Consider the following 24,200-nt stretch of genomic DNA (forward strand, 5'->3'; position numbering starts at 1 on the left):
TGGCCTCGTCTCGAATTTCAGATGTAACAACACATGCTAAGCTCGGTTTTGTGGCTGCGCTGCCGCAGTGAAGAAGAACGAGTGACATACATTTATCCGTCGGCCAAACGCAGGCTGTAGATCTACACGATCAGAGTTCTTCCCACAACTTGCCTGTTCACACCCAGCGACCATTCGAGTTTTTCAAAAAGCGCCTCTCGACAACATTCTACACTGTCCGACGCCAAGCGGCCCGCAACAGCTGTGCACAGGACCACATAGCAGCATAGCAGCACAGCAGCACAGGATCACTTTTGAGATAGATTGCAAAGCTTAGACTGTGATTGCATCCCTTGTTCTTATAGTGCGACCCGATCTTCAATCCTCATCCTCCTTAATCTTACTAGCCTGTCCCCGAGCCTCCTCTTGTTGAACCCAATCCAACCAGCTCCCCTCGTAATTCCTTACATTCCACCATCCCTGCTTCTGCGCAAACTCTGATGCCTGTTGACTTCTCTTGCCTGATCTGCAGTAGAAGATGATCTTATCGTCGTATTTAGGTCGGTTGAAAGCATACTCTTTGACAAAGTCTCCACCTGAACCAGTAAATGCTTTTTGAAACTGAGAAAGGGGAACGTTGACAGCGGAAGGGATGATTCCTTGGGCTACTTCGTTGGCTTCTCGGACGTCGATGATCGTTATCTCGCCAGAAGGGGAGCAAGTTTCGGGTTTGAGTTCAGAGTATTTTACTACTCCTTTGGATCGCCACGTTTCGTCTTTCGATAGACCGAGGCGAGTAGAAGAGAATAATCGGGGAACGGGAAGGGTTGAGGCAAGGGCAAGATGGAGGCAACCTTTCGTGGCTGAAGCGAGGGCAAAGCGAGGAAGCGTCCAGGTGAGCGCGAGGGTGCGTGGTGCAGTACGAGCTGCGATTCGGGGTACAGTGCGGGCTGACATATTGGGCAACGAGAGTTTTCGGGTGGTGATGGTGAGCAAGAAAGCACTGTTGCTTCGCGATGAAGCGCTGAGGAGAAAAGCGAAAAAATCAAAGAGACAAGGCTGAGCTGTTGCGTGATTCTTCTGCTTTTAGTTTATTCTGGTTTATTCTGCCTGGTTTGTGCGGCGTTTTTTCCCACCTTGGCTGCGTCTCAAGGTGGCGACTCCAACACCCAAAACAATCTTCAAGTGCGAATCTTCAGCATAGTCGCTCTGATCCATCAGCTCACACTCTGACATGATCTGTCTTGCACTCGAGCACAGAACATCCGCAACCTAGTCAATTAGATTCTTGGTTTCCGACCAAAGGACAACAAGCCTGTCAGCAGTTGGCCTCCATCCAAAGCTCCGACGCTTAGTTGTCCCTCAACCTCTTCTCCTTCTCCCCTCTCTTCATCTCCAGCGCAGCCAGCTTATCCTCCTTGGTCGCATCATAAGCGAGACTCAGCTGATTAAACGGATTATCCGGATGCTTCTGAAACTGCTTGTACAGCAAATCATGATACTGCTGCAATCTCAGCCCTTTATGTTCCTCCTTCACCCTCGGCAACTCTCTTTCCTTATACGCCTCGAATGCAGCCTTGAACCTCCTCTCTGGATGTCTTTCAATCTGACTTGCTGCTGCGCCCTTCCCTGCTTTATCCGTTTTCTCGTTCACCAAACTCATCGCATCCAGTGCATCATCCAAGTTGTCGGCCGAGAAAGATGCGATGGCACCATCGATACCAGTAGGAGCGCCCGATTTGAGCGCAGACTTCTTGGGAGCACCTTTACCCTTGTTGGCTGATTTGACAGGAGCCGTGGGGAGGCAAGCTTCGTCTTCTGCTTCAAGACGTTTCTTTTCTTCGGCTTTGCGAGCTGCTTCGGCTGCTTTCTCGGCTTTCTTTTCGGCGGCGGATTTGCCTTTGGAGCCTGCCGGGTCTTCCCATCGAGCTGCTTCGGCTGCTTCGGCTTGGGCAGCGGCTTGACCGGCTTTTTTATCTTCGTTGGCTGCTTTTTTGGCTTTGCCTGATTCTTTTTTCGCGTTACCGCCTCCTGCAGTACCGGCATGAAGAGCGGAGGTGTGAGAGGGTCAGTCGGAACGAGAGCAGATGGCTTGGAAGAAGAAGCAACGAGACTGACACCTACCTTTAGCTGCCATCTTTACGGATACTCGGTGTGAATAGGGTGAGGATGATGGTGGTGTGTGGTGAGAAGCATGCCGATCACGCCAGAAGAAGCGAAATTAAAGCTTGCAAAACCTCCACCTCAAGCTCTCTGCACAGCCCTTCCGGAACTCGGCACACTTCGGCTCTCAACTCCCGCGGCTCATTCCACACACTTCTACCTCACACACGCACAGTCTGGAGTTGGCCTATCTAATCTGATTGGCTTCCCCTCTCCCCTAAACCAACCCCCCCCCCCCCCCTCTCTCCTCATGCAATGCAGCCGCAGCTACTGTGTCGATTAGATCCTAGTTGCCTTCCTTACTCGGGCCTAATCTTCCTCCTCAAACCCGCCATTACCGCTCAGCGTCCCTCTGCCTCCAAAACTAGCATTGAACTTGAGCAACGTATTGATATCTCGTACCCAGTCATCTTGCTCCCTGTCCGAGATTTTTTCTCCAATCCCCCCGCCCGCCGCCGGACTCGTGGTAAGCGAAGGCGAGCTCGAGTGATCAGAAGAAGCCTTACGACTGACACAAGGGATAGGAAAAGGACTCATTGAGACCTCAAGGTATTCTCCGGGTTGTAAGAGTTTGCTCACTCGACCGTCTACGGTTAATTCGGCTGGTGAACGCGAGTCTTCCGATATCTACATTGGCCATTCAAGCCACGATAGAAAAGAGTCAGTTACGACGATGCAAGGTCAAGTGGCGGCGGGAAATGGTCAAGTGCTTACTTTGAGCTGAACAACCGAATCACTCGGCAACAAGACCGTCCTAAAGCTCAAACTCCTCGGACAGATCGGTGTTAAGACCAAACATTGTACGCTTGGATGCACGATCGGTCCACCCGCCGAAAGCGAATATGCCGTCGACCCTGTTGGAGTTGCAATGATTAATCCATCCGATATCGCTTGCGTTAGATGCTGTCTATCGACAAACGCATCGATTTTGGTCATATGCGGCTCTCGGCCTCTATGCAACGTAACTTCGTTCATGAGATGAACATCGTAGCATCCACCACCTTCCATCTTGTCTTGGATTTGACAAAAGGCCTCCCCTCCAGCCCTATGACTCGTCTGTCTCAACCTCATCCTGAGCAACAAGCTTATGTTCCCCTCTACCGTATCCTTCACCGCCTCTCTGTACGAACTGATATCGTAGGGAAGCAAGAACCCCAACGTTCCCATCGAGAAACTTAGGACTGGTGGAACTGCATCTCTATCGAACAGACTCGAGACATGTAATATCGATCCATCCCCGCCCAACGTGATCACAAAATCCGTCTTTTGCGCTAGCAATTCCTTCTCGCTCGGATCCGCCGCTATGAGTTCCGGATAGGTTGAAGCGAGGTGACCATCGTTGGAATCGATGACAGAGCGTTCCAGGATGATGTTGAGCGAAGGATAGCTTTGTCGAATGTGGGAGATGATGCGGGACATAGCTTTTGTTGCGCGTGTATCACGAGCTTTTTTGACGATAAGGACATTAGAGGGGGGAGAGATCCAGGAGAAAGTGTGTGTACCGGCATAGCTGGATCCGACGCGGGTTGTGATTTTGCATCCTCGACGAGGTTGCATTACTTTGGAGAGGCGACCGGCGGGGCCTACATTTACGTCGACTTTGTCGGGGAGTGAGGAGAGGATTGGACGAGATGAATGGTGGCAGGCTTGTTTTTCTGCTGCTCCAAGGCAGAGAGTCGTCGTTGAGAAGAGTCTATGGCCTGCACCGAAAGGTAAGAGCAGAACTGGCCTGCGGTTATGAGTGCGAAGAGTTGGTCGAGTGGTGGTTTGGAGGTGTCGAGAGGTGCCAGGAATGGCCGTGCGAGGGATGTGTTGCAACAAAGGCCGTGTGTCTGTTGCTAGTTCTGTGGCAGCAGCTAGGCTTCTGCTCGGCAGAGAGCTTCGTATTGGTGCTGCCATGGTAACACCTTCGCCTTCTGGTGGTTGTGTGAAAGATTGATGTGGTTCAGCGAAACCCTTGTTGAACAGCTCATCTCTGGGGAACCACAAGTCCAACAAGGCTCGGCTGACTCGAAGATGCGCTTTTACTCCACTTGTCGGGATTCAACGCTATGTTACGCCGTCATGTGTCACACTTTTCCAACTTTTGGAAAGTTGATCTCTCGAAAAGCTTTCCCCTTTCCCTCCATCTAGCAAGGATAGATGGCGCAAACTCTCGCAAATAAGAGACCGACAGAGGTCGCAAGTGACGAAGGTCTTGAACAAGGCAACACAAAAACGGTCCGATTATCGCTTATCTATTTGTCGTGTGCCAAAAGATCTCATACCGGTCAGCGCATAACACCGAAGAAATCCGGAATCTTGACGGAAAGCTCCGTTCTTGCCCGTGTACTGCGAGTACAAAGGTTTGCCGGTGATGTTGACGGCTGCTCAAACGGACATTTGTTGCACCATTTGCTGGCCGATGTTGTTCTTCACCCAAAGAAAACTTGGCCTCTGTCGTCGTGACTCGGCGGCATGAAATGCTAGAAGCGAACAAGATCGTCTGGATGATGGATCGAGTTGCGCTTACCCCGCGTGTCACCGAACTCTTCTTCGCCGCGATACCTGAAAGCTTACTGATGTGTGGCCTTCCCATCTTCTCGCCTCACCATCACATCCCCATCCGCTCATCGAGTTGCGCACGATGGCGTCCACCACCGCCGTTTCCGAGCGCCGTCTCTTATGGAAAATAGACCTCCTCCTCATGCCCCTAATGACCTTCGCCTACGGTCTGCAATTTTATGACAAAGCCATCCTCGGCTCCGCGTCCATCTTCGGAATCCTGACCGACCTCGACCTCTCCGTCGTCGACCCAGGGCCCCCACGCAAGACCTCGTTGCAACGATACTCCACCGCCACCTCCGCTTTCTACTGGGGCTACCTCGTAGCTGCCTTGCCCATGGCCTTGCTCGTTCAACGATTCCGACCGAATCTTTTCTTGGGTTGTGCGATTATTCTTTGGGGTGTTATTGTGATTTTGACTCCTGCGATTGGTAGTTGGCGAGGATTGATAGCTCAGCGCTTCTTCCTCGGGAGTATTGAAAGTGCCGTCTCGCCTGGCTTTATTCTACTTACGAGAAGCTGGTACAAGAGATCCGAACAACCGTTGAGGTTGGGGATATGGTATAGTGCCACAGGCTTGTTTTCCATTTTTTCCGGGTTGGTGAATTATGGGTTAGGAAAGGCCGGGAGCAAAGCGGGAGCAAAGTTGCATGCTTGGAAATATATGTTCCTCTTTGCTGGGTCATTGACGATTCTGTTTGGTGGCGTGATGTTGTTGTTGCTACCCTCATCTCCCGTAGGTGACGCTTTGCTTAGGATCCCGGGGTACAACAAGTTCTCACCTGAAGAGAAAAGTCTTGCTGTCGGACGACTGCGATCCAATATCACAGGCGAAGCAGAAGATGATGACCAGTCCACCACTGCAAGAGCTTCTTCTGTTGACGACCAACACAAAGCAGATCCCCTCCAAGACGATTCTTGCCACCACGAACCACCATCAGCACCCCTACCCACAGCGGGGTTGAAGGATAATTTAGCATCGCTCAACATCTCCGCCTCCACCTCCGGTATCCGAGAACATTGGAACATCTCGCAAGTCAAAGAAGCATTCCTCGACTACAAACTATACATATTCTTCCTCCAAGCCATCTCCATTTACATTTGCAACGGTGGAGTTACCGCTTTCGGTGCTTACATCATCAAGTCTTTCGGCTATACCTCTCTTCGTTCCATTATCCTGCAAACTCCTGGTGGAGCTACAACTTGCGTTTCGATCTATATTTCCACTCTCATCGTTCTTAAGACCCGAAACACCCGGTCCGTCTTACTCATTCTCACCTGTTTGCCGGTGATAGTGGGAGCAGCAATGGTTTGCAAAGGAGACTGGACAAACCGAGCTATCCCTCTCGCTGGCTACTATCTCCTACCCATCTTCGGAGCACCATTCGTTCTGATGCTAAGTCTAAGCACAGCAAACGTGGCGGGTGCAACAAAGCAGAGCATAACTTCAGCCATCGTTTTTGCTGGCTATAATGTGGGCAATATTGTCGCACCGTATTTGACACTGGCGAGCGAGGCACCGATTCATTACAGGACTACATTTCTTGCGATCATTACCTGTATGGCCATTACGATCGCCTTGACGCTTATACTGGATGCAGGCTTATGGTGGCAGAATAAGACAAGGAGGCAGAGAAGGCAAAGCGAGGGAAAGAGTAAGCAGGAGGTAGAGGAGATCAAGAAAAAGGCGATATTGGAGGATTGGACTGATTGGGAGAATCCTTATTTCGAATATGCCTACTAGAGGGGGGAGAAGGATGGGCTAGTAAAAGGGATCATAATGATATAAGTGAAGAAGTTTTGGTCCCGATAACTGGCGATCGGGGAGAGTCTGAGCACGATGTCACTACTTCTTTAGGGCAGAAACATGTATACTCAATGGACTACAAGAATGTGGTGAGAGCCTAGTGCTCTCTGCTTTATATACAGCATGCATGTAAACTGTCCCATAATTTTACATGTCACCATACATCACTCTAATGCTCAATAGCTATAAGTTGTATTGCCACACTGTCTGATATTGTCTGAAAGCCCTGCTTCTTCTCTCCAAGACTGTGGAATTGATATTGACATGGACTAAAAAAATTGTGCTATGAAGAAGAGCCAAATTTTTTTTTATTGTGGGACAGTTTATGGAGCATGCTCCCAAATAGTGACACTGCTCCATTCCTGACCTTGTGGGCTGTTGACTACAATGAAACTTGCAATGTAACTTGGTGGGAGCCTTCATATACATCAAAAGTAGTGACATGGAAAGTTTCAGCTCAATCAGATGACTGCAAGTGATCTGGCAGCACTTCCAGTCTGACACCATCATATCTATACCATCATGCCAAAAACCACCCCAGAGAGGTGCTGATTGGCACTCTTTCACATCCAAAATGGGGAATCTATCCATTCAGTTGCAGACCAACTTGGTATGAGCAAGTCTACAGTGAATCACATCAGCAAAAGCACCTCTGCTGATGTTCCAAAGTCAAAGGGGGCCCAGCTGAGAAAACTCCAGCCTTGTCATGTTTGCTTCCTGGACCACTATTTTGAGCTCAATTCAATGTCCATGGTCAGGAAAGCATGTCATGCACTGCAGGAGACATTTCAAGTCAAAACATGCACAACAACAGTAAGAAAAGCACTTCATTACTGTCATTACAAAGCACAAAGGTTAGTGAAAAAACTGAAGCTACTCAAGAGACATTACAAAGCCCATTGCAAATTTGCTAATGAGCACAAGGACATGACTGTTGAGGATTGGAAGAATGTGGTATGGTCCAATGAGATGAAGATCAACTTCTTTGGACTGGATGGTAAGCAGTTCTGTTGGATTAAGAATGCTGGCTTCAACAGCAAGCTTGTCAGGCCAATGGTCAAGTTTGGCAGCAGCTCCATCATGATCTGGGGCTGTATGATGTGGGAAGGGGTTGGAGGTATATGCTTGGTGCTGGGATCAATGAATTCAGACCAATACATTGATATCTTGATTGACAAGCTTTTGAAAACAATCTCAGATTTGCAGCTTCAGCATGCATACACTGACATCATGTTTCAGCAAGACAATGACCCAAAACACATGTTGAAGAAGACAAAAATGTGGTTGGAAGGCAATAACATTAAGGTTATGCAATGGCCGGAGCAGTTGCCAGACTTAAACCCAATTGAACACCTCTGGCACCATCTCAAAATGTGACTTTCATGGTATAGTACAATTGCAAAGTCCAGGGATGAACTGCTCAAGAGATGTGAAGCTGAATGGACAGCAATCACTCCAGAGACATGTAGGATGCTAATAGAGAGTATGCCAGACTGCATCAAGGCAGTTCTGAAGGCCAAAGGAGGGAATACAAAGTACTAAGGTGTTCTCGAGGAGCACTCCATAAACTGTTCCACAATAAAAAAATAAATTGGCTCTTCTTCATAGCACAATTTTTTAGTCAATGTCAATATCAATTCCACAGTCTTGGAGAGAAGAAGCAGGGCTTTCAGACAATATCAGACAGTGTGGCAATACAACTTATAGCTATTGAGCATTAGAGTGATGTATGGTGACATGTAAAATTATGGGACAGTTTATGTGCATGCTGTATATACATTGGTGTGGCACTTCCCAAAGGTGGGAGTACCCCTACTTAATGATTTACCATGACAATGAGCAGGACTGTGTTGCACCCGATCCCTTGTCAGATCGGCCCTGCCGAATCTCTGATCAGATCGAGTGTTCAAAGCAGTCAGCTGAAACCTACCAGAGTCAAGCCTTCTGGTTCTTCTCACAAAAGCACTTTGGAAAGAGCTTACTCAATAGATCAATTGAAGATAACAATTAGTATATGCCGTTAATGGGGTCACAATCAGGCTCCCTTACCACAGTCATATGTCTTCTTGTAATGCTTAATATTTCTATAGTCTGAATCTTAATGACAAGCACATATTTATACTCTATTGCTACCCTTGATCATGTCTGAGCCAGATGAGTCACCTCTTCTGTAACCCCCTAAGTTGCTGCTTTCTGCGATGCCCCTGAGCCATTGCTATGGCAACCTTCATGTGCTTTATTGTGTTCATTGCTTATGCATGCATTTGGTCCCTTGGTGTCTCGGCTATAGCTCATGCATTCTTCTTGAGATGCCGACACATCTTCAACTAGATCTCACCGAGATCAACCAGGATTGTCAAACTCAGGTTTTAGGCATGCGATCGCTTACATGCTGCTGCTGGAGCTTGGCAGATGCGAGGGTGGTGAAGACGACATGATGGAACGGTGAAGCCCAAGCACACTAAATGCTAGCCGATATTGTGTAGACATAAAGCTGTGGCAAGAGATACTGTGTTGTGGTGGTGGTTATGGTGATGTTGATGAATCCAACCTGAGCTTTGACAACATGTGCCCATTCAGTTCAGTTCAGCTCAGCTCTAATTTCCGAGTTTTGGTTGGGGTCACGTTACGCTCTAACAGTTTCAAGGTTGATGCACGTGACGAGGCATGCGCATCTGAGCTGGACCAACACGCGTCGCAACCCACTCAATTGGCTTTGTTTGCTCCTTACTCCTTTCCCACCTTGCCACCATCATCTTCTCATTTCGGCAAGTGTCGCTTCGAGATCGACCTTGCCAATCTTCTTACGTTCCAACAGTTTCAAGGTTATGAATATTGGTGCAACACTACACAAAATGCCAGCCACATGCATTGCAACGATTGAAGCACGCTAGCTTGGACTTGACAAACACGTCGGCACGGTCGAGCAGAAACTCCTGCATCTGATATTCGAAGGCGTAATCGTGGCTGTCGATTGACATCGTAGCGGCTTAAAGTGAGGGTGATGGATCAATATGGATGAACCGTGAGAAGATGAGATGCGGCATTGAGGTTGGTCGTGATAAGATGGAAGGTGAGGAGGGCATGGAGCTAATCTTTCGGAAGAAATAAGGATTCGGAACTCGGAAGTGTTGGTCTTGACGGTGTTTATCCTCATGCTCATTTCCGCTTCGGTAACACTTTGTCCTTGACTGTCACATCCTCATCATCACTTGGCTCCTTCGACGGCCCATTCTCTGGCAGTCAAACTGGAACTCCAGCCTTGAAGCGCTCCACAGGGCCGTGACTAAGCAGCTGTCTGTTGGCGCGGCTGCGCACACCACCACGGAACAACAATGATTCACACCCGCCGGAAGACGTCCTTACTGTCGTATGGAAGGATGAACGAGCCGTTCCGCATGCTTGATGGCTTGACCGCCATCATACAGACAGATGAAGCCGTGATACCACGCTTTGTCGTAGCCTCAGTGTACGAAACACCAGGATCAGGCGATGCGAGAAGGGAATCCAGTCCGGCGAATGACGAGGACGATGAGGAAGAAGAATCCATCTTATCGTCCCACAAGACATACCATGACGATACCAATGGCGAGACAGTAGCAAGTATTACAGGAACATGGACCGTTACGGTAGGCTGCGAGAAAGGCTGGTGGAGCACCTCACTTGACACTCAGGCTCTCCAGGATCTACTTGGCCATCCCAGCGTATCGACGAGCAAAGCTCCTTATCCCACTCGAAGCGACATCAAATCCTTCACCGAGCGCATCACATCCGCCTATGATCGCAAAAGCATCCTCTTTGGCGGTATTCGCACCAAAGACCCCTCTTCCTGGGGCGCCGTCAAACTTTTCCTCAACCCCGAATCCGATCCTGTTGAGCTCAAGCTACACCGACTTTCCCAAGCAGCTGCTTTGGACATCAGCACAAAGCTCATCCTTACCTCTTCCCTCTCCTTTCCTTCCGCTGCTATCGCCTCATTTAGCAGCTCAGCGTTCGAAACCCACCAATTGCGACGTAAACTAGAAAGCACCCAACAAGCCCTCCGAGAAGAACGACACAAGTATCGATCACTCCTAGCCGCTCCTTCCGCCGTCAACTCGCGCACGGGGCGCAGAACCGTCGTAGGTCTAGGTCCTAGCTTACCCAGTGTCTCACAACGGACGCAATCGCAAATGATTTCTTCTTCGCCCTCGTCAGGATCAAGAAGTAGAGGTGGTGTAGCGAGTAGTAGTTCCGGCGTAGCGAGTAGTAGTTCCGGCGTAGGGCCTAGCTCCGAGGATCTAGCTAGTATCTCAGGCGACAATAGAAAAGTTGGAGGCTCGCAAAGAACACTGTCGTTGGTCAATCCGACAAGAGTTCAGAGGGCGAATCCTGGTGAGAATGATGGGTTTATCGGTGATGATGATGATGATGATGATGATGAATTCTAGTACCACAGTTTTTCTGCATTTGTTTTTCTTTTGGTGACTTTTCTGAGAAGTGTGAATAAGAGCCGAAATCCGAGAGCCGAAATCCGATAAACAAAACTGAAGATTTCCTCCCCCCACCACCCTTCCGAGTGCGACCTTCTTACCACCATCAACTACACCCGCCAGAAGAAGGAAAAGGGGGATCATGGTTTCTGCACCGCCAGGTAGATCAGCCACAGTGACTAGCTTGAGTGGCCGTGTCAATGCGTTGAAGTTTATGCAACGTGCTTCTCCCTCTTCCACCCCTACTAAAGCCTCAAATTCCACCGCATCCAACACGGCAGCTTCTACGTCACATACACCTCTCGCTTCTCCTTCCCTAGCCGCTTCTGCATCGGGATCATCAGCGCCATTTGGCGCCACTGAAGGGGCAATAGAGGAACAGTGGAGTTTGTCTCCTGCTGCGATAGCGAGGCTTCGTGCAAAAGCAACTGGAAGTAAGGAGAAGAAGAAAGAGACTACGGGGCCAGAAATCTCCCAGCAGGCTGGGTTTGACGCTTGGCTCATTACTCGTGATCAACCTGCTTCGGCCGCTGGGAAAGGGAATAGTAGGCAGACCTTTGGCAAACTCGGCAAGAACAAAGAAGAAGATCCAGACGACACAGAGCCAGGTTCATCGAAGAAGAGATCGAGGACAGACGAAGGAGAAGGAATAGAACCGGACTTTGATTCAGCTTCCAACTCTTCCGAAGCAGACGAGCTTAAAGGTTTCGTCAAACCTGGTACGCTTCAAGGTGCGCGTAAGCAACAGAGACAATCAAGTCCATCTTCGGCAAAGCAAGCGAGGAGTGGAGGGAAGAAAGATCAGGATAAAGTAGTGTTTGCTAGGAAGCGTGGTGGGAAAGCTGGCATCTCTGGTGGCGGACGATAACTTGCTCCTCAAGATGTCGACCAAAGTAGGCAAGGCGAAGAATGCAGAGGTGGAATTCGAAAAAGTGCTCTGGCGCAAACAGCCGTTTCCGGACAACCATGTGCCGGCGTCATTCCTTGCTGATCTTCGGACCAACTCTCAAATCATCCTCCCGAGCCTCGGAGAGCTAATGATAGCATCGTTGCGGCTTTCAGCAAGGTTCTTAAGCGTAGTGCTATTCGCGTTGCTGTTTGTGCATCTGCATCTAGGAACGCTGGATTCGGAAATGTTGTTGCTGGTTATTCTCAGCGTTTCGCTGCTTTCCGCTCTGCTTTCCTCCCTGCTGGAGAAAGGGAAGAATGAAGACAGAGAGGGAAGAGGAGGAAGGAGCAAAACAGTCAGCACAGCCCTAACCAAACTCATCATGGGCCTCGTCCTTCTTGCAGTCTCGCCGGTCCTCCGAACGCTCACCGAATCAACCACCTCAGATAGCATATGGGCTTTATCCACAGTCCTATTCTTTCTGCACCTCGCATTGGCTGACTACACTTCTCCTTCACCTCAACAAGGTGGAAGAAAGTTGTCAGATACGCTCTCGTTCAACGCTGCTATTTCCGCTTCTGTTGTGCTTGCTTCTCGGTTGAACTCGAACACGGAGACGTTTACTCTTTTGACGCTGGCTATCGTGCTTTTCGCCCCCACAAACTCCTCTTCTGCGCCAAAGGGGTCGTGGGGAGGGGTTGGGAGGTTCTCCTTGTTGTATCTGGTAACGATGGCTACAACAGCATCCTTCTTATTTTTAAAGGTTGGCGAAAAGCGGTGGGTAGTGGTAGTAGTAGCATGGACGAATCTTGTCGTGGGATTCGTATCGGTCGTCTGTCCATACTGGATCAAATACGCCCAGGGCTGGAAGATGGAGATCTTGGGACCTTGGGATCCTGCTATACCCATCCTCTCCTCTTCTCGCACACCTTAGCACACCTCACACAGTCGCCTCACAGCGAAATATAACCTTGTTCAATACAAATACACTCAATCACCAATCAAGTACATTCCCAGCCGAATCTTTGACCGTGATCGAATCAAGATCGAGATTTGACCAGAATTCTTCCTCTCCCTCCTTCTCTTCTTCACCTGACACAGCCTTTAGTGTTGCGTATTCGCCGGCTTCGCTTAGCTTAGCAGCGGGTGCAGGGGTGAGCTGTATCCGAGCCAAAGCTTTTTGCTGAGCCGCATTCTGATGTTGCAAAGACTGAGATGTGCGCCATTCACAACCATCCATCCATTCACAAGTCCAACATCTTTTCGTTTGGTCTACACTCACACCCACCAGCGAACGCTCGCCTTTCCACATCGCTATCATCTTGCTTAGATAGTCGTCGAGTGTTTGGGGGTCGTAGGGAAATGTGACTAAGCCGATGATGTTCGTCTTCTCCTCCCCCTTTCCCTCCTCTCCTGGCGGGGGAGAAGTAGGAGAGGTGGGTGATTCTTGGGAGGTTTGAGAGAGGGAAGGCTTCTTAGGTGTACAGGGAGGAGCAGATAAAGCTTGCTCGATTGCGGCGGAGGCATCGTGATGTCCTTCTATAGCGTCGATTGATTTTCGAGCTTCTTGTTCTGGTGGTGGTGCTGGCTCAACCGCAGCCTCTACCTCTTCTGCCGTTTCTTCCATAGAGGTGGTTGGTAGTATTTTTTGCCGTAACCCATCCGCCTGCCCTTCTCCAACTGAGTTTGTGGTGGAAACAGCTTTTTTCCTCTTCCGCCTCCTTCTCTGAGATTGTCTACGATAAGTCAACGCCAAACTATCCTGAATCACACCCGCTCCCTCTCCTTCCCCCAAGCACTGTCTTCGCCGCGCATCAGCAACCAACTCCCTCAACCCGCTCTCCAATAGTAACCTGATGTGATCTAGCGTGCACACATCTGCATCCCTTTCCGCTATCCAAAGAGCTAAATCCGTACCCCAGCTACCACACAACGGTATTGCATCACGTAGAAAGACACTTGATAGCGGCCGATGCGGGTCAAGATCGAGAGAGCCGAACGTTGCCCGCCAATCCATCGGGGTTGTGTTCCGATGAAAGGTGCTCGTACTCGCGCTTACCGAGGCGGAGATAGTAGAGGTGGGGGAAGAGGAAATCGCACCGAAACACAACCCATCAAACAGCCGCTTGTACGTCATGCACTGCATCCGAGCGCTAAATTGATCTTCTTCTGCGGGAAGCCAGGATGAGATCCTTGTTTTGGTATCTGATAAGAAGTAGCCCCAGCCTTGCTTCGGATGTTCTTCCTCGGTGGTGTTGCTCGGTTGTTCTGGTTGTGGTTGGGAAGAACCAAAGAATGCGGTCAACGGCTTTGTAGCGTTCTTCTTTGCATCTGCACCACCGCCCTTCTTTGGGCTTGTGCTGGCGGCTTTACGCAATTGATCCTTCTTCCATTGCTCTTGACTCGCCCAAACTCTCTTCTCCTTCTTGCCACCATCTCCAACATCAACCCTCCTCTTCTCGATCTCATCAATCACCCCCATAACAAGCACCCCCTTTATCCAACCGTACACCGGCACTTCCCTCACACAATTCACCCCCATTCCCCCTCTTCGCTTCCCTTCGCTGCCCGGTTCTAACCTCAACAACCCCACCACATCGCACCAAAGATTCAACAACCTCAACGCCCAACTATCCTCTCTAGTCTCTGTCTCAACATATATCTGTACTGGTGCAGCCTCTTTCTCGAGCACTGCATGAACAGCTTTTCCGGCGGTGAGGGTTTTATCCTTCTGTTGGACTAATTCAGGTTGTGCGGCGAGTGTTGTGCCCTCGGTGGTGGTGATGGTAGCGGGTCGTTGAGAGGGTGGAAGATGGGAAAGGGAAAGGATACCGTATTGATAGCTGTACTCGCACCAGGAGGGACCGACCAGATCGGAGACGCTGAGGTAGCCTTTGCGTGTGAAATGGTCTGGGAGTGAAGTTGGGGGAGTTGGTCTTCTCCGCCGCCGGTCGGAGCCATGGGGCGGTTCTTGTTCCGTGGTGTCTTGAGACATCGTCTAGCCAAACATTCTCGAATTTAGAACCGAGGGGAACCTGTTGAATAGGCGGTGCTGAGCTGCACGTTGAGTTGTAAGAGCTGATAGAGCGAAGATACGGCGGTGATGATGGTGTGGAGTCAAAAGTGACACACCGCAGGCAACTCAGCAAGTTGTTTTCGGCGAATAAGCCGCGAAGAAATCGGTCTTTTTCTTCTTTTTCTTTGACGTGTTGATATCAACGTCTTCGCTGGTCACTTAACTGATACACGATGTCAGAGATGGGAAAGAGAATTGATTGCCTAACTCGGGTGAGTCGCTTGCGAGCTCCCAGTCGTGACCGTAAGGGCCACAGATGGTCGAGCGTCGTGTGAGAGCGAGGCGGACCGCGCGTGAGAACAAAGTAACAAAGAAGTGGGTGGGTGTGGTGGATGAGACAAAAAGCGCGGAGAGAGAGATGATGGTCGTAAAGGAAGAGAGATGTTGAGCGAGTGTGCACTAAGATGCGCTCCCGCTGGGGGACGCTTGTATCGGTCACATGCCTGATCGCGAATGCATTCAAGTCAGTGTCCGAGACCCGACACTATATCACCAACTCTTGTTTTTGGCGCCATTCTTCTTCTTGCTCGTCATCATCATCCTCCACCTCCCTCGATACTCACTTGTAGGTTCTCAACAATGCCAAGAATTCAGCTCCCAAGGTCAAAGCTAGACCCTCCCGAGGCAATCAAAGCCCCGCAACCTCAGCCTCAATCTACTCAACAACCTCCACCATCATCTCCACGAATCTACATCCCCGCTCCATCGACCTCGCCGATGCAACAAGACCATCCTCACCCCGCTCACACCACCACCACCTCCAACACCTCAGCCGCTTCGATCCTCACATCCCTCCGTCAGCTTCTATTCTCGCTCCTAATCAGCACTCCCCCCACCCTCACTCCCGCCCAACTCTCGTCAGACCTCCGCATGCGACATCAAATGTTATCCCTCCCCTCGATCCCACCCTTGGCATACGACTTAGTCGAAAGATCCGTTTTATCCGGCGGCTTTCCCTCTCCTGCTTACCTCTCTGCAACCCATGACGAAAGGATTGCTTCCCAGCACGCTTTTACCTCCTATCTCTCCAGACCCCCCGTAGAGCTTGTACCGAATGCGAGCAGTGTAGATGTTAACCGGACGAGTGTGGCCTTTTTCTTCGAGCGCATGACGGCAATGCAAGTTGCGTTGCGCGGCGAGGAGGATCCGGTGAAGGTGGAGGATTTTGGGATTTGGTGTAAGCAAGATTGGCATGGAACGGGGGAAGGAGCGGGCAGAGTAGTTGTTAGGTTTCCGAACAAGAGATGTGGTGGTAATTTAGGGTGGCTATGTTTGATGCTAGTCCTAGATGGCGACGAGGGGAAGGACGGGGTGAGGGTGAAATTGGATAACCTTTTCAGAGTGGAAGAGTGGGATGAGGCTAGAGAAGGGTTGCATGAGTGGACGGAGGGGTGTATGCGGGCGAGGGGGAAGGGGACGGGAAAGGGCAAGCAGAGGGCTATTTCGACAGATCCAGAGCAAGAGCAGGAAGGAGAGGAAGGGGAGGAGGGGGGAGCAGAGTACATTATTGATGCGAATGATTTTTGGGCCGGTTTCTCGGACGAAGATGAAGCAGAAGCAGATGAGGAGGATAAGATAGGGACTGTTGCTGGATCCAACGGTGTGGTTATCCGAAACTCAACCACAACCATCCTAGACCCCGCAACACGGACGGAGCAAGAAAAAGCAATACAAGACATCATCCGAGGAGCATTCACCCTCTATCGCCGCCACAATACCACTGCCGATGCAAAAGATTCATTTGTCGATCTTGTACTTGGCACCATCTCATGAACCCCCTTCTCAAAGCACACATTTGTATAACATAACAAGCATTCTTTCATTACTACACAACAAGCTCTCGCCAGAGTTAGAAAGTGGGTCCGGCCTGATGCTTAACACTGAACCCTTTAGGATCAACTTTCTTATACACCTTCTTGAGCTGTTCATACCAACCGTAACTCTGCAACGTCTTCTGTTCCACATCGACCTCGTTCAGAAACAGCGGTAGACCTTTACTACTCGGATTATCCTTGATCCACCTCTGCCTATCCGCTTCGAAGTCCGCTGGGAAGCTATCCGTACCTTCGGCCAAAATTTGGCTGAACAAATAATGCATATAGCTCCCACCCTGGGGAGGAGGGGAAAGGGCGTTTCCTCCATTGGCATATCCTGCGTTGATCTGGGTAGTTTTGACTGGGGTCAAGGACCAGAAACTGGACGCGAGGATGGGTTCGTGTTTGGTGATAAGGGTAAGGGCGTTTGCCCAGGTGGTGAGCCAGCTAGTGGGGAGGAAGGGGTTGGGGAGGGTGTTGTTCAGGAGTTGTCCGATGATGGGGAGGGATGAGACCGGGGATGGGAGGGTGGAAGAGGGCTGGGGGTAGAGAGAACCACCAATCCATTTGTATGCCTGCGTATCTTTCCATCCAAGAGGGATTGTGTTGGCTGCTTCAACGTAGGATAGGGGTTTGAGGTCTGGGATGAGGCCGGGGATGGAGAGGAAGTCTTTGAACGCTGCCTCGAACTCTGATTGAGTGCCACGGTAGAAGAGGAATGTGTTTCCGAGGTACAGTGGGAGGCCCTGCTGTTTGAGCATTCCGAGATTGGTGAGGACTGTAGCTTTAGGATCGTCAGGAGTGAGGGTGAACTGTTCGGTAGCCTGAATCATCTCTACGATTCCAGTCGGGGTAAGAGCGGTGATACTACCACCGTACCAGTTCTTTTCATCCTTCGTTCCAGTAGGGAACGCTTTCAACTCGTACTTGGTCACAATCCCAAACCTCGCTCCACCACCCTTAATGGCACGCAACAACTCTGGATCAGATTTCGCATCCACCTTCTTAACGCTCCCATCAACCATCACTACCTCCGCAGAGAGAAGTCCATCACAAGCATACCCATATTGCGGAGACAACAAACTCAGCCCACCTCCCAAAATCAAGCCTGTCCCCACATGATACACCCTGCCACCCATCGGTGCTACACCAAAAGGCTCGCTCATTTCATTCACCTCTCCCCACCTCAATCCCGGCTGTACTGTCACACTTTGCCTCTCTTTGCTGTATTCGTAGTTTCGCATGTTGCTAAAGTCGATCAGAACTCCACCTTGGACGCTGTCCCAACCAGCCATACCAGTATGACCACCGGCTCGAACCGCATAGTGCGCATTGTTGCGATAGATAGCCTTCATGGCAGAGGCTACATCAGAAGTGGTGGTGGGCTGGATGATGCATGTCGGTGAAAGTTTGTTGTTTAGGGGGTTGTAGCCGCCTTGTTTTGCGTCGGAGTAAGAGGTGGCGTTGGTGGTGGGGGTAAGGAGGATAAGGGAGCAAGAGGTAAGGGTGCGGGTTAGATCAGAGCATGCCCCTGCAGCTGCTGAACCAGGTGGAGCAGCAGCAGCGGGGGCTGGGGTGAGGGTGGTAGCTGTAGCCATTGCGGCGATGAGGATGGTGGCGAAACGCATTCGCATTTTATATCTCCAAGGGGGAATGGGGTGAGGTTTATTTGATGGGGAGGCATAGAGAAGGAGACGTGGATCTATTGTGTATATATGTTTTCCTCGACCTTACGATCGGACACACGATGAGAATGTTGTACCCTCTTGGGCTTCTGTGTGCATTCGAGATCAAACCGCACCAACCGATCGAGGCATCCAAGTTATGGTTGTGGTGGTCGTGGGAGGCTCACTGCGCGCAACTGGATTCGGTTGCCTTGTAACTGAGAAAAAGTGGATCGCACGGGTCCCGATGACTGGCGATCGGTGGGGTCGGAGCACGATGTCACTGCTGTTTTAGGACAGAAACGTGTATACTCAATCGACTAAAGAACGTGGGGGGTGCCTGGTGCTCAGTTGAGGAGTATGGTATTGAACGATGATGATGGTGGTAAGAGACAGAGAGCGAGAGAGCGAGGAGTCTATATATATACAAAAGGAGAGCGGCGGAGAGCCGCATTAACTGCGGAGCATAACAAAGCATTTGCCTTGAGTAGGTTGTGACACATTTTAGTCCTTCTACTCGGCCGTAAGCACTACCCTCATGCTGTCTCCACGCTTTGTGCGGCTTCAACTTCCTCAACTGCCTCCCTCAGTGGTAAGGCAGGAGGCTGCCGATCCACTGCATCATGCTTGGCCTTCAGTCCCAATCCCTGTCGCGCGCGCTGTAACGTGGTCTTTCCCACCGGCTTGGTAAAGAGGTCTGCTAAGTTGTCTGCAGTGTTGATGTACTTGATCTTGACCTTTCCGTCTTGCACGTTATCTCTGATGAAATGGTACTTGGTATCGATGTGCTTTAACTTCCAGTGTTGCGCGGGATCCTTGCTAACCTGAATAGTGCCAGTGTTGTCCGAAAAGATTGTGGGGATACCGACGTCAATGCCTACGGTCTTGAAGAGGTGTTTGAAGAACAGGATCTCTCGTGCGGCTTCTGTCGCGGCTACGAATTCTGCTTCCACTGCCGATAGGGCGGTGCAGCGCTGAAGAGCTGACTTCCATGCTACCAGGTTGCCGCACACGAACACCGCTGAGCCAGATGAGCTCTTGCGTTGTGCTGTGGCATCGCTTGCCCAGTTTGCATCGCTGTGCGCTGTCAGGAAATCTTGTTGCTTGTCGCTGCCATATTGCAAGTGGGTGTCACGTGTGTGGTCCAAATATTGGAGTACCTTTTGTGCAGCGTTGTAATGCTCCTTTGACGGCTGTGTCATGTAGCGTGCAAGCACGCCGACGGCTTGGCTGATGTCCGGACGTGTTCCATTTGACAGCCACAGAAGTTTGCCAACGATCTGTGGGTATTCCTTTCGCTCTGCCATGCTTGCTGCCGTCTCTGGGACTGGGATATCTTGGAGTGGGACGCTAGATTTCCTCCTGCGCTTGTCCAGGTGTTCATCCAGAAGCTGCTTGACATAGCTGGTTTGCTCGAGATCCATGGTTTTTGCTTCTCGATTCCTGGTGATTTTGATCCCGAGGAAGTGGGAGACGTTGCCGCCATCCTCCATCCGCCATTTTTGGCCTATTTCCTCCTTGATGCGCCTTACTGTTTCTAGGGTTGGGGCTATAATTAACGTGTCATCGACATAGATGACCACTATTGCGAAGTTATCCCCTTCTCCTCTGGTGTAGATGCATGGTGCGCAGTCGAGCCTGTGGAAGTTTGAACGTCGCAGGAACTTATCAAATTCCATGTTCCACTCCCGTCCCGACTGTTTAAGACCATATAGTCCCTTGATGACTCGGTAGGCTTTCCCCGTCGGCACCTTGGCGCCTTCCGGTGGTTTCATGTAGATCACGTGGTTGAGCGTGGAGTTAAGGTAAGCCATTGTGATGTCGAGCTGATGGACTTCCCAGTTGCGCTCTACTGCCAAGGATAACAGGGCTCTTATTGCGCTGAGTGGTGCCACAGGCGCGAAGGTCTCTTCAAAGTCAATACCCTCCCGCTGTGTGAAGCCCCGTGCGACGAGTCTTGCTTTGTGCCGGACGGGTATGCCGTCGGCATCCAATTTTAGCCGAAGGACTATTTTGGAGTCGACCAGTCTAGTGTTTGGTGGAACATCCACTATCTCCCATGTTCCCATTGCCTCGAGTCCATCTAGCTCCTTGCGTATGGCTTCCTGCCATTGTTGCGCATCATCACCGGCAAGTGCTTCCTTTAAGGTCGGCGTGAGGTTCAAGGCGGCTGTATGTGCTTCTCCAATCATCTCTTCGACATCGAGCTCCGACCTGTTGTCGTCGGTAGGGTCGGTGGGCGGTGCAGTGTGTGGCTCGGGGAGTGGATCCTCCATGTCGAGTACTTCCACCTCCAGTTCGGGCTTGTCACTATCTGCCTCGGGTCTAGTGCCTTCTGCTTCGAGGCTCTCGAACCCGAACTGCAGTGGGCTCTGCACGCTGGGGCGATCATGCCAACCTTTGGCTTCGTGGAATGTGGCTGAGTTGCTCCACCGTATGGATGGGGAGTGGCCGGGGGTGAAGAATTTCCATCCCTTGTGCTCGTCATCGTATCCGACCATGATTCCTGGGATTGCTCTTACGCCGTGCTTTCCTGCGTGATCTTTCCTGGGGAGGTGGACCCAAGCGAGGCAACCGAAGACACGCAGCTGCTTGGCCAAACCATGCGCAGACTTGCGATAGAAGTCCTCGTATGGAACCCTATTTGCTTCGGTGGAGGGTGTCAAGTTCAGTGTGTGCCCTGCGGCCATGATGGCGTAGGGCCACAGCTCCTTTGGTACCGATCTCTGAACCAGCATTGCACGCATTTTTTCTTGAAGGGATCTAATCATGCGCTCTGCTCTCCCGTTCTGGGCGCTGACGTATGGTGTGGTTTTCTGCCACCTGAACCCTGCTTCTCGTTTCCATTCCTCTGCTCCAAAGCTGGACCACTCTGTTCCGTTGTCGCTGCGGATGCACTTTAGTGTGTGGTCCGTTGCTATCTCTGCCGTCTTGATCCATGCTTTTAGGGCAGGGAACGCTTCGGCCTTGCTGAGGAGTGGTTTCACATATACGTAAGATGACGAGTCATCTACAACTATCAATGCGTGGTGGTAGTTGGGATGGCCTTTCAGGTCCGTCATCAGGTCAATGTGTACCAGCTCCAGAGGTGCCTGGGCTCGCTCTGTCTTGCTGCTTGTCATTCTTGCGCGTGTTTGCTTTGCTTGGCTGCAACAGTTGCAGTCCCTTGCGTCATGTCCAAGCTGTGTCTCTTTTCCTAAGTAGTGGGCCTGGATTTGCTTGGTCTTGTTCCTGCCAGGGTGACCGAATCGTTCATGCCATAGTTTGCTCGTTGTGTGGCTTGCGGGCTTTGCTGGTGTTGTGGTGGCATCAATGCCCTCTAGGGGATCATTGAGCTGTGCTGCTAGGGCGTCACTGTAGACCTCCCATCTCTTCTTGCGCCGGTTGGTCTTGCTCTTGACCATGCTCCCATCGTGTTGGAGGATAGTAGCTCCAGACTCTTCAAATATCACGCGTGCACCATTTTCAGTCAGCGCTGGGATTGACAATAGGTTCTTGCTAAGGTTGGGGACGTGAAGTACATCAGTGAGCGGTATCTTGACGTCTCTTACTCGCAAAGTTGCATCGCCTATAGCCTGTACCCGCAACCGTTCATGCCCAGCAGTGTCTACGGATCCTTGCTTCGGCGTCGAAGCAATGAGCTTACCCCCATCACGTACCATGTGATGTGTAGCTCCTGAGTCGAGAATCCACGTGCTGTCTTGGTTGCGGTTGCCAGTGTTGCTTACGAAAGAGGTGCACCCGAGTCCCTATTCCTGCTGAGTAGGGGTTCGCTCCTGGCTGTTGGTGCAGTTGATGGCGATGTGCCCGGGTTGCCTACACTTGTAGCACTTGGCCGGTTCATTAGGGTGCGCAGGGTCACGCCTGCCCCTGTTGTAGCCCTCTTGGTTAAGGACCTGCCTGTGCTCGCCAGCTTGGCCTGCCGGACTTCTGTTGCTTGCAACTCTGGCCGTGGCTCGGATACGACCTGAGAGCTCGGCTTCTTGGTGCTTCTTGGCTAGTGCATGGTAGGCATACTCGTAGCTGCAACCAGGTTGAGCGGCTTTGAGGGAGTCTACTGTCTGGGTGTAGAGCCAGTCGTCCTTGACGCAGCGGTACAGAGTAGACTTCTTGAGCTTTTCGTCCATGCGGCTTCCGAGCCTGGCTGCGTCATTCCAGATTTGGTCGAGCTCCTTACCGAGGTTGACAATGTTCCGCTGGGCTAGTTTTACTTCGTGTACTCGGTCGTGGATGGCGGAGAGTTTAACTTCGTCGTTTATTGTGAGTGCGGCCTTGAGTTTCCTGTAGAGTGTAGAGCCGAGTTGCTCCTCCTCACCTTGCTCCCGCACTGTGTAGGTGTCGATGCGGCTGGTGGGTCCGTGGTCGCAGGAGGATAGGATGAGGCCCAGCAAGTGGCTGTCCAGTTCCTCATCATAGTCGGTGTGGCCCCTGGGAATCTCCTCAGTGAGGATCCGCTTGGCGTTCTTGACCGGCCGGATACAGTCCATGAACATCGGCTCCCAGATGGCCCAGTTGTTCTCGTTGAGCTTGACGATTTGCGATATGATGCTGAGCACCGACTTGGGGATCTTCTCCGCTTGGTTGGTGTTGGGTTGGATGTTTATTAGCGAGAAGGCGCGCTCCAGGACTTGGTCTTCATCCCAGTCGATGTGAGTTTCCCTGATCATTTGCATTGTGCGTTCGAGTAGCGCTACGCTGTCTACTCTTGGTGGCATCTTGGTGGCGGTGGGCTGGAAGCTGCTGAGCTTCAGACTCTATCTTGGTGGCGGTGGGCTGGAAGCTGCTGAGCTTCAGACTCTTAATCAGTTGAGGAGTATGGTATTGAACGATGATGATGGTGGTAAGAGACAGAGAGCGAGAGAGCGAGGAGTCTATATATATACAAAAGGAGAGCGGCGGAGAGCCGCATTAACTGCGGAGCATAACAAAGCATTTGCCTTGAGTAGGTTGTGACACATTTTAGTCCTTCTACTCGGCCGTAAGCACTACCCTCATGCTGTCTCCACGCTTTGTGCGGCTTCAACTTCCTCAACTTGCTCTCAGCTTGATATATATACATCGTGGTGGCACATGCCGAGTGTGGGAGCTGTTGTACTTAATGATCTAGCTTGACAACGAGCGGGACTGTGTTGTACCCGATCTCTGGTGAGATCGGTCATCTAACCGGATTGGCTCTTGCCTGATCTCCGATCAGATCGGCTCTGGTCGGAGTTGGAGGGAAACAAACCTTTCTTGACGAAGCCGAGAAGCGGACAAGGGGGATTATGTCAGCTTCGGTCTGTTGAAGAATTTGGCTCTTTGACATCGTTTATCAGGAGATGTCAATCTAAGCACCCGGAGGTTCAGGGAAGCAAATCGTTCTCAACGAAGGCGAGGAGGTGACATGGGGGATTATGTCAGCTTCAGTCAAGCAGAGTTGAGTTGAGTCCTTTTTTCCTCTCCTGTTCTTCTCCACAGTCACATTGAGGAGGTGTGTTTCTTTCCAAAGTCACATCAAGCAACACAGGCATGGACACACAAATGCACAGATGCATGCCAGGCAGGCAGTCAGTCTGTGTTCAGCCTATCTGTCTTCCTTCTCCTCCTCTTGTTCCTTTCCATACTACTCCTTGTTCTTGTCAATCTGGCAGCTGAGTCATCTTGTTGCCTCATCTCAAGCCAAGGCAACATGGCTCAGCAACTCAAGTGTCACATTGGCGACTTTGGCTCAGTACCTTGATGAAAGGGATGGGATGGCTCGAGCAATTCAAAACAATGGTTCAGCTCAGCTTCACCTTCAGCCTTGGCTTCTC

At 50.9% G+C, this 24,200-nt stretch overlaps 10 protein-coding genes across 10 annotated transcripts; 4 read left to right on the top strand and 6 right to left on the bottom strand.

Moving 5' to 3' along the window:
* Positions 1-357: 357 nt before the first annotated feature.
* UHO2_05468 (uncharacterized protein) lies at positions 358-936 on the bottom strand (the record flags this gene model as incomplete). Its single annotated transcript, XM_041560283.1, has 1 exon — positions 358-936. The coding sequence occupies one exon, from the start codon at positions 934-936 to the stop codon at positions 358-360; it is 579 nt and encodes a 192-aa protein (XP_041416217.1).
* Positions 937-1,330: 394 nt separating this feature from the next.
* UHO2_05469 (uncharacterized protein) lies at positions 1,331-2,116 on the bottom strand (the record flags this gene model as incomplete). Its single annotated transcript, XM_041560284.1, has 2 exons — positions 1,331-2,010; positions 2,104-2,116. The coding sequence occupies 2 exons, from the start codon at positions 2,114-2,116 to the stop codon at positions 1,331-1,333; spliced, it is 693 nt and encodes a 230-aa protein (XP_041416218.1).
* Positions 2,117-2,451: 335 nt separating this feature from the next.
* On the bottom strand, positions 2,452-4,041 carry UHO2_05470 (uncharacterized protein; the record flags this gene model as incomplete). The annotated part of the gene is made up of 2 exons (XM_041560285.1): positions 2,452-2,769; positions 2,857-4,041. 2 exons carry the CDS (start codon positions 4,039-4,041, stop codon positions 2,452-2,454), a joined length of 1,503 nt encoding a protein of 500 aa, XP_041416219.1.
* Positions 4,042-4,768: 727 nt separating this feature from the next.
* On the top strand, positions 4,769-6,430 carry UHO2_05471 (uncharacterized protein; the record flags this gene model as incomplete). The annotated part of the gene is made up of 1 exon (XM_041560286.1): positions 4,769-6,430. One exon carries the CDS (start codon positions 4,769-4,771, stop codon positions 6,428-6,430), a length of 1,662 nt encoding a protein of 553 aa, XP_041416220.1.
* Positions 6,431-9,828: 3,398 nt separating this feature from the next.
* UHO2_05472 (uncharacterized protein) lies at positions 9,829-10,923 on the top strand (the record flags this gene model as incomplete). Its single annotated transcript, XM_041560287.1, has 1 exon — positions 9,829-10,923. One exon carries the CDS (start codon positions 9,829-9,831, stop codon positions 10,921-10,923), a length of 1,095 nt encoding a protein of 364 aa, XP_041416221.1.
* Positions 10,924-11,107: 184 nt separating this feature from the next.
* Positions 11,108-12,788, top strand: UHO2_05473 (uncharacterized protein; the record flags this gene model as incomplete). The annotated part of the gene is made up of 2 exons (XM_041560288.1): positions 11,108-11,819; positions 11,899-12,788. 2 exons carry the CDS (start codon positions 11,108-11,110, stop codon positions 12,786-12,788), a joined length of 1,602 nt encoding a protein of 533 aa, XP_041416222.1.
* A 60-nt stretch (positions 12,789-12,848) lies between these two features.
* On the bottom strand, positions 12,849-14,849 carry UHO2_05474 (uncharacterized protein; the record flags this gene model as incomplete). The annotated part of the gene is made up of 1 exon (XM_041560289.1): positions 12,849-14,849. The coding sequence occupies one exon, from the start codon at positions 14,847-14,849 to the stop codon at positions 12,849-12,851; it is 2,001 nt and encodes a 666-aa protein (XP_041416223.1).
* Positions 14,850-15,800: 951 nt separating this feature from the next.
* Positions 15,801-16,703, top strand: UHO2_05475 (uncharacterized protein; the record flags this gene model as incomplete). Its single annotated transcript, XM_041560290.1, has 1 exon — positions 15,801-16,703. One exon carries the CDS (start codon positions 15,801-15,803, stop codon positions 16,701-16,703), a length of 903 nt encoding a protein of 300 aa, XP_041416224.1.
* Positions 16,704-16,779: 76 nt separating this feature from the next.
* On the bottom strand, positions 16,780-18,342 carry UHO2_05476 (uncharacterized protein; the record flags this gene model as incomplete). Its single annotated transcript, XM_041560291.1, has 1 exon — positions 16,780-18,342. One exon carries the CDS (start codon positions 18,340-18,342, stop codon positions 16,780-16,782), a length of 1,563 nt encoding a protein of 520 aa, XP_041416225.1.
* A 602-nt stretch (positions 18,343-18,944) lies between these two features.
* UHO2_05477 (uncharacterized protein) lies at positions 18,945-23,123 on the bottom strand (the record flags this gene model as incomplete). The annotated part of the gene is made up of 3 exons (XM_041560292.1): positions 18,945-22,104; positions 22,137-22,188; positions 22,229-23,123. The coding sequence occupies 3 exons, from the start codon at positions 23,121-23,123 to the stop codon at positions 18,945-18,947; spliced, it is 4,107 nt and encodes a 1,368-aa protein (XP_041416226.1).
* Between the last annotated feature and the right edge of the window lie 1,077 nt (positions 23,124-24,200).

This window comes from Ustilago hordei, assembly GCF_900519145.1.
Source record: "Ustilago hordei strain Uho2 genome assembly, contig: UHO2_contig_13, whole genome shotgun sequence".
NCBI classification, from domain to species: Eukaryota; Fungi; Basidiomycota; class Ustilaginomycetes; order Ustilaginales; family Ustilaginaceae; genus Ustilago; species Ustilago hordei.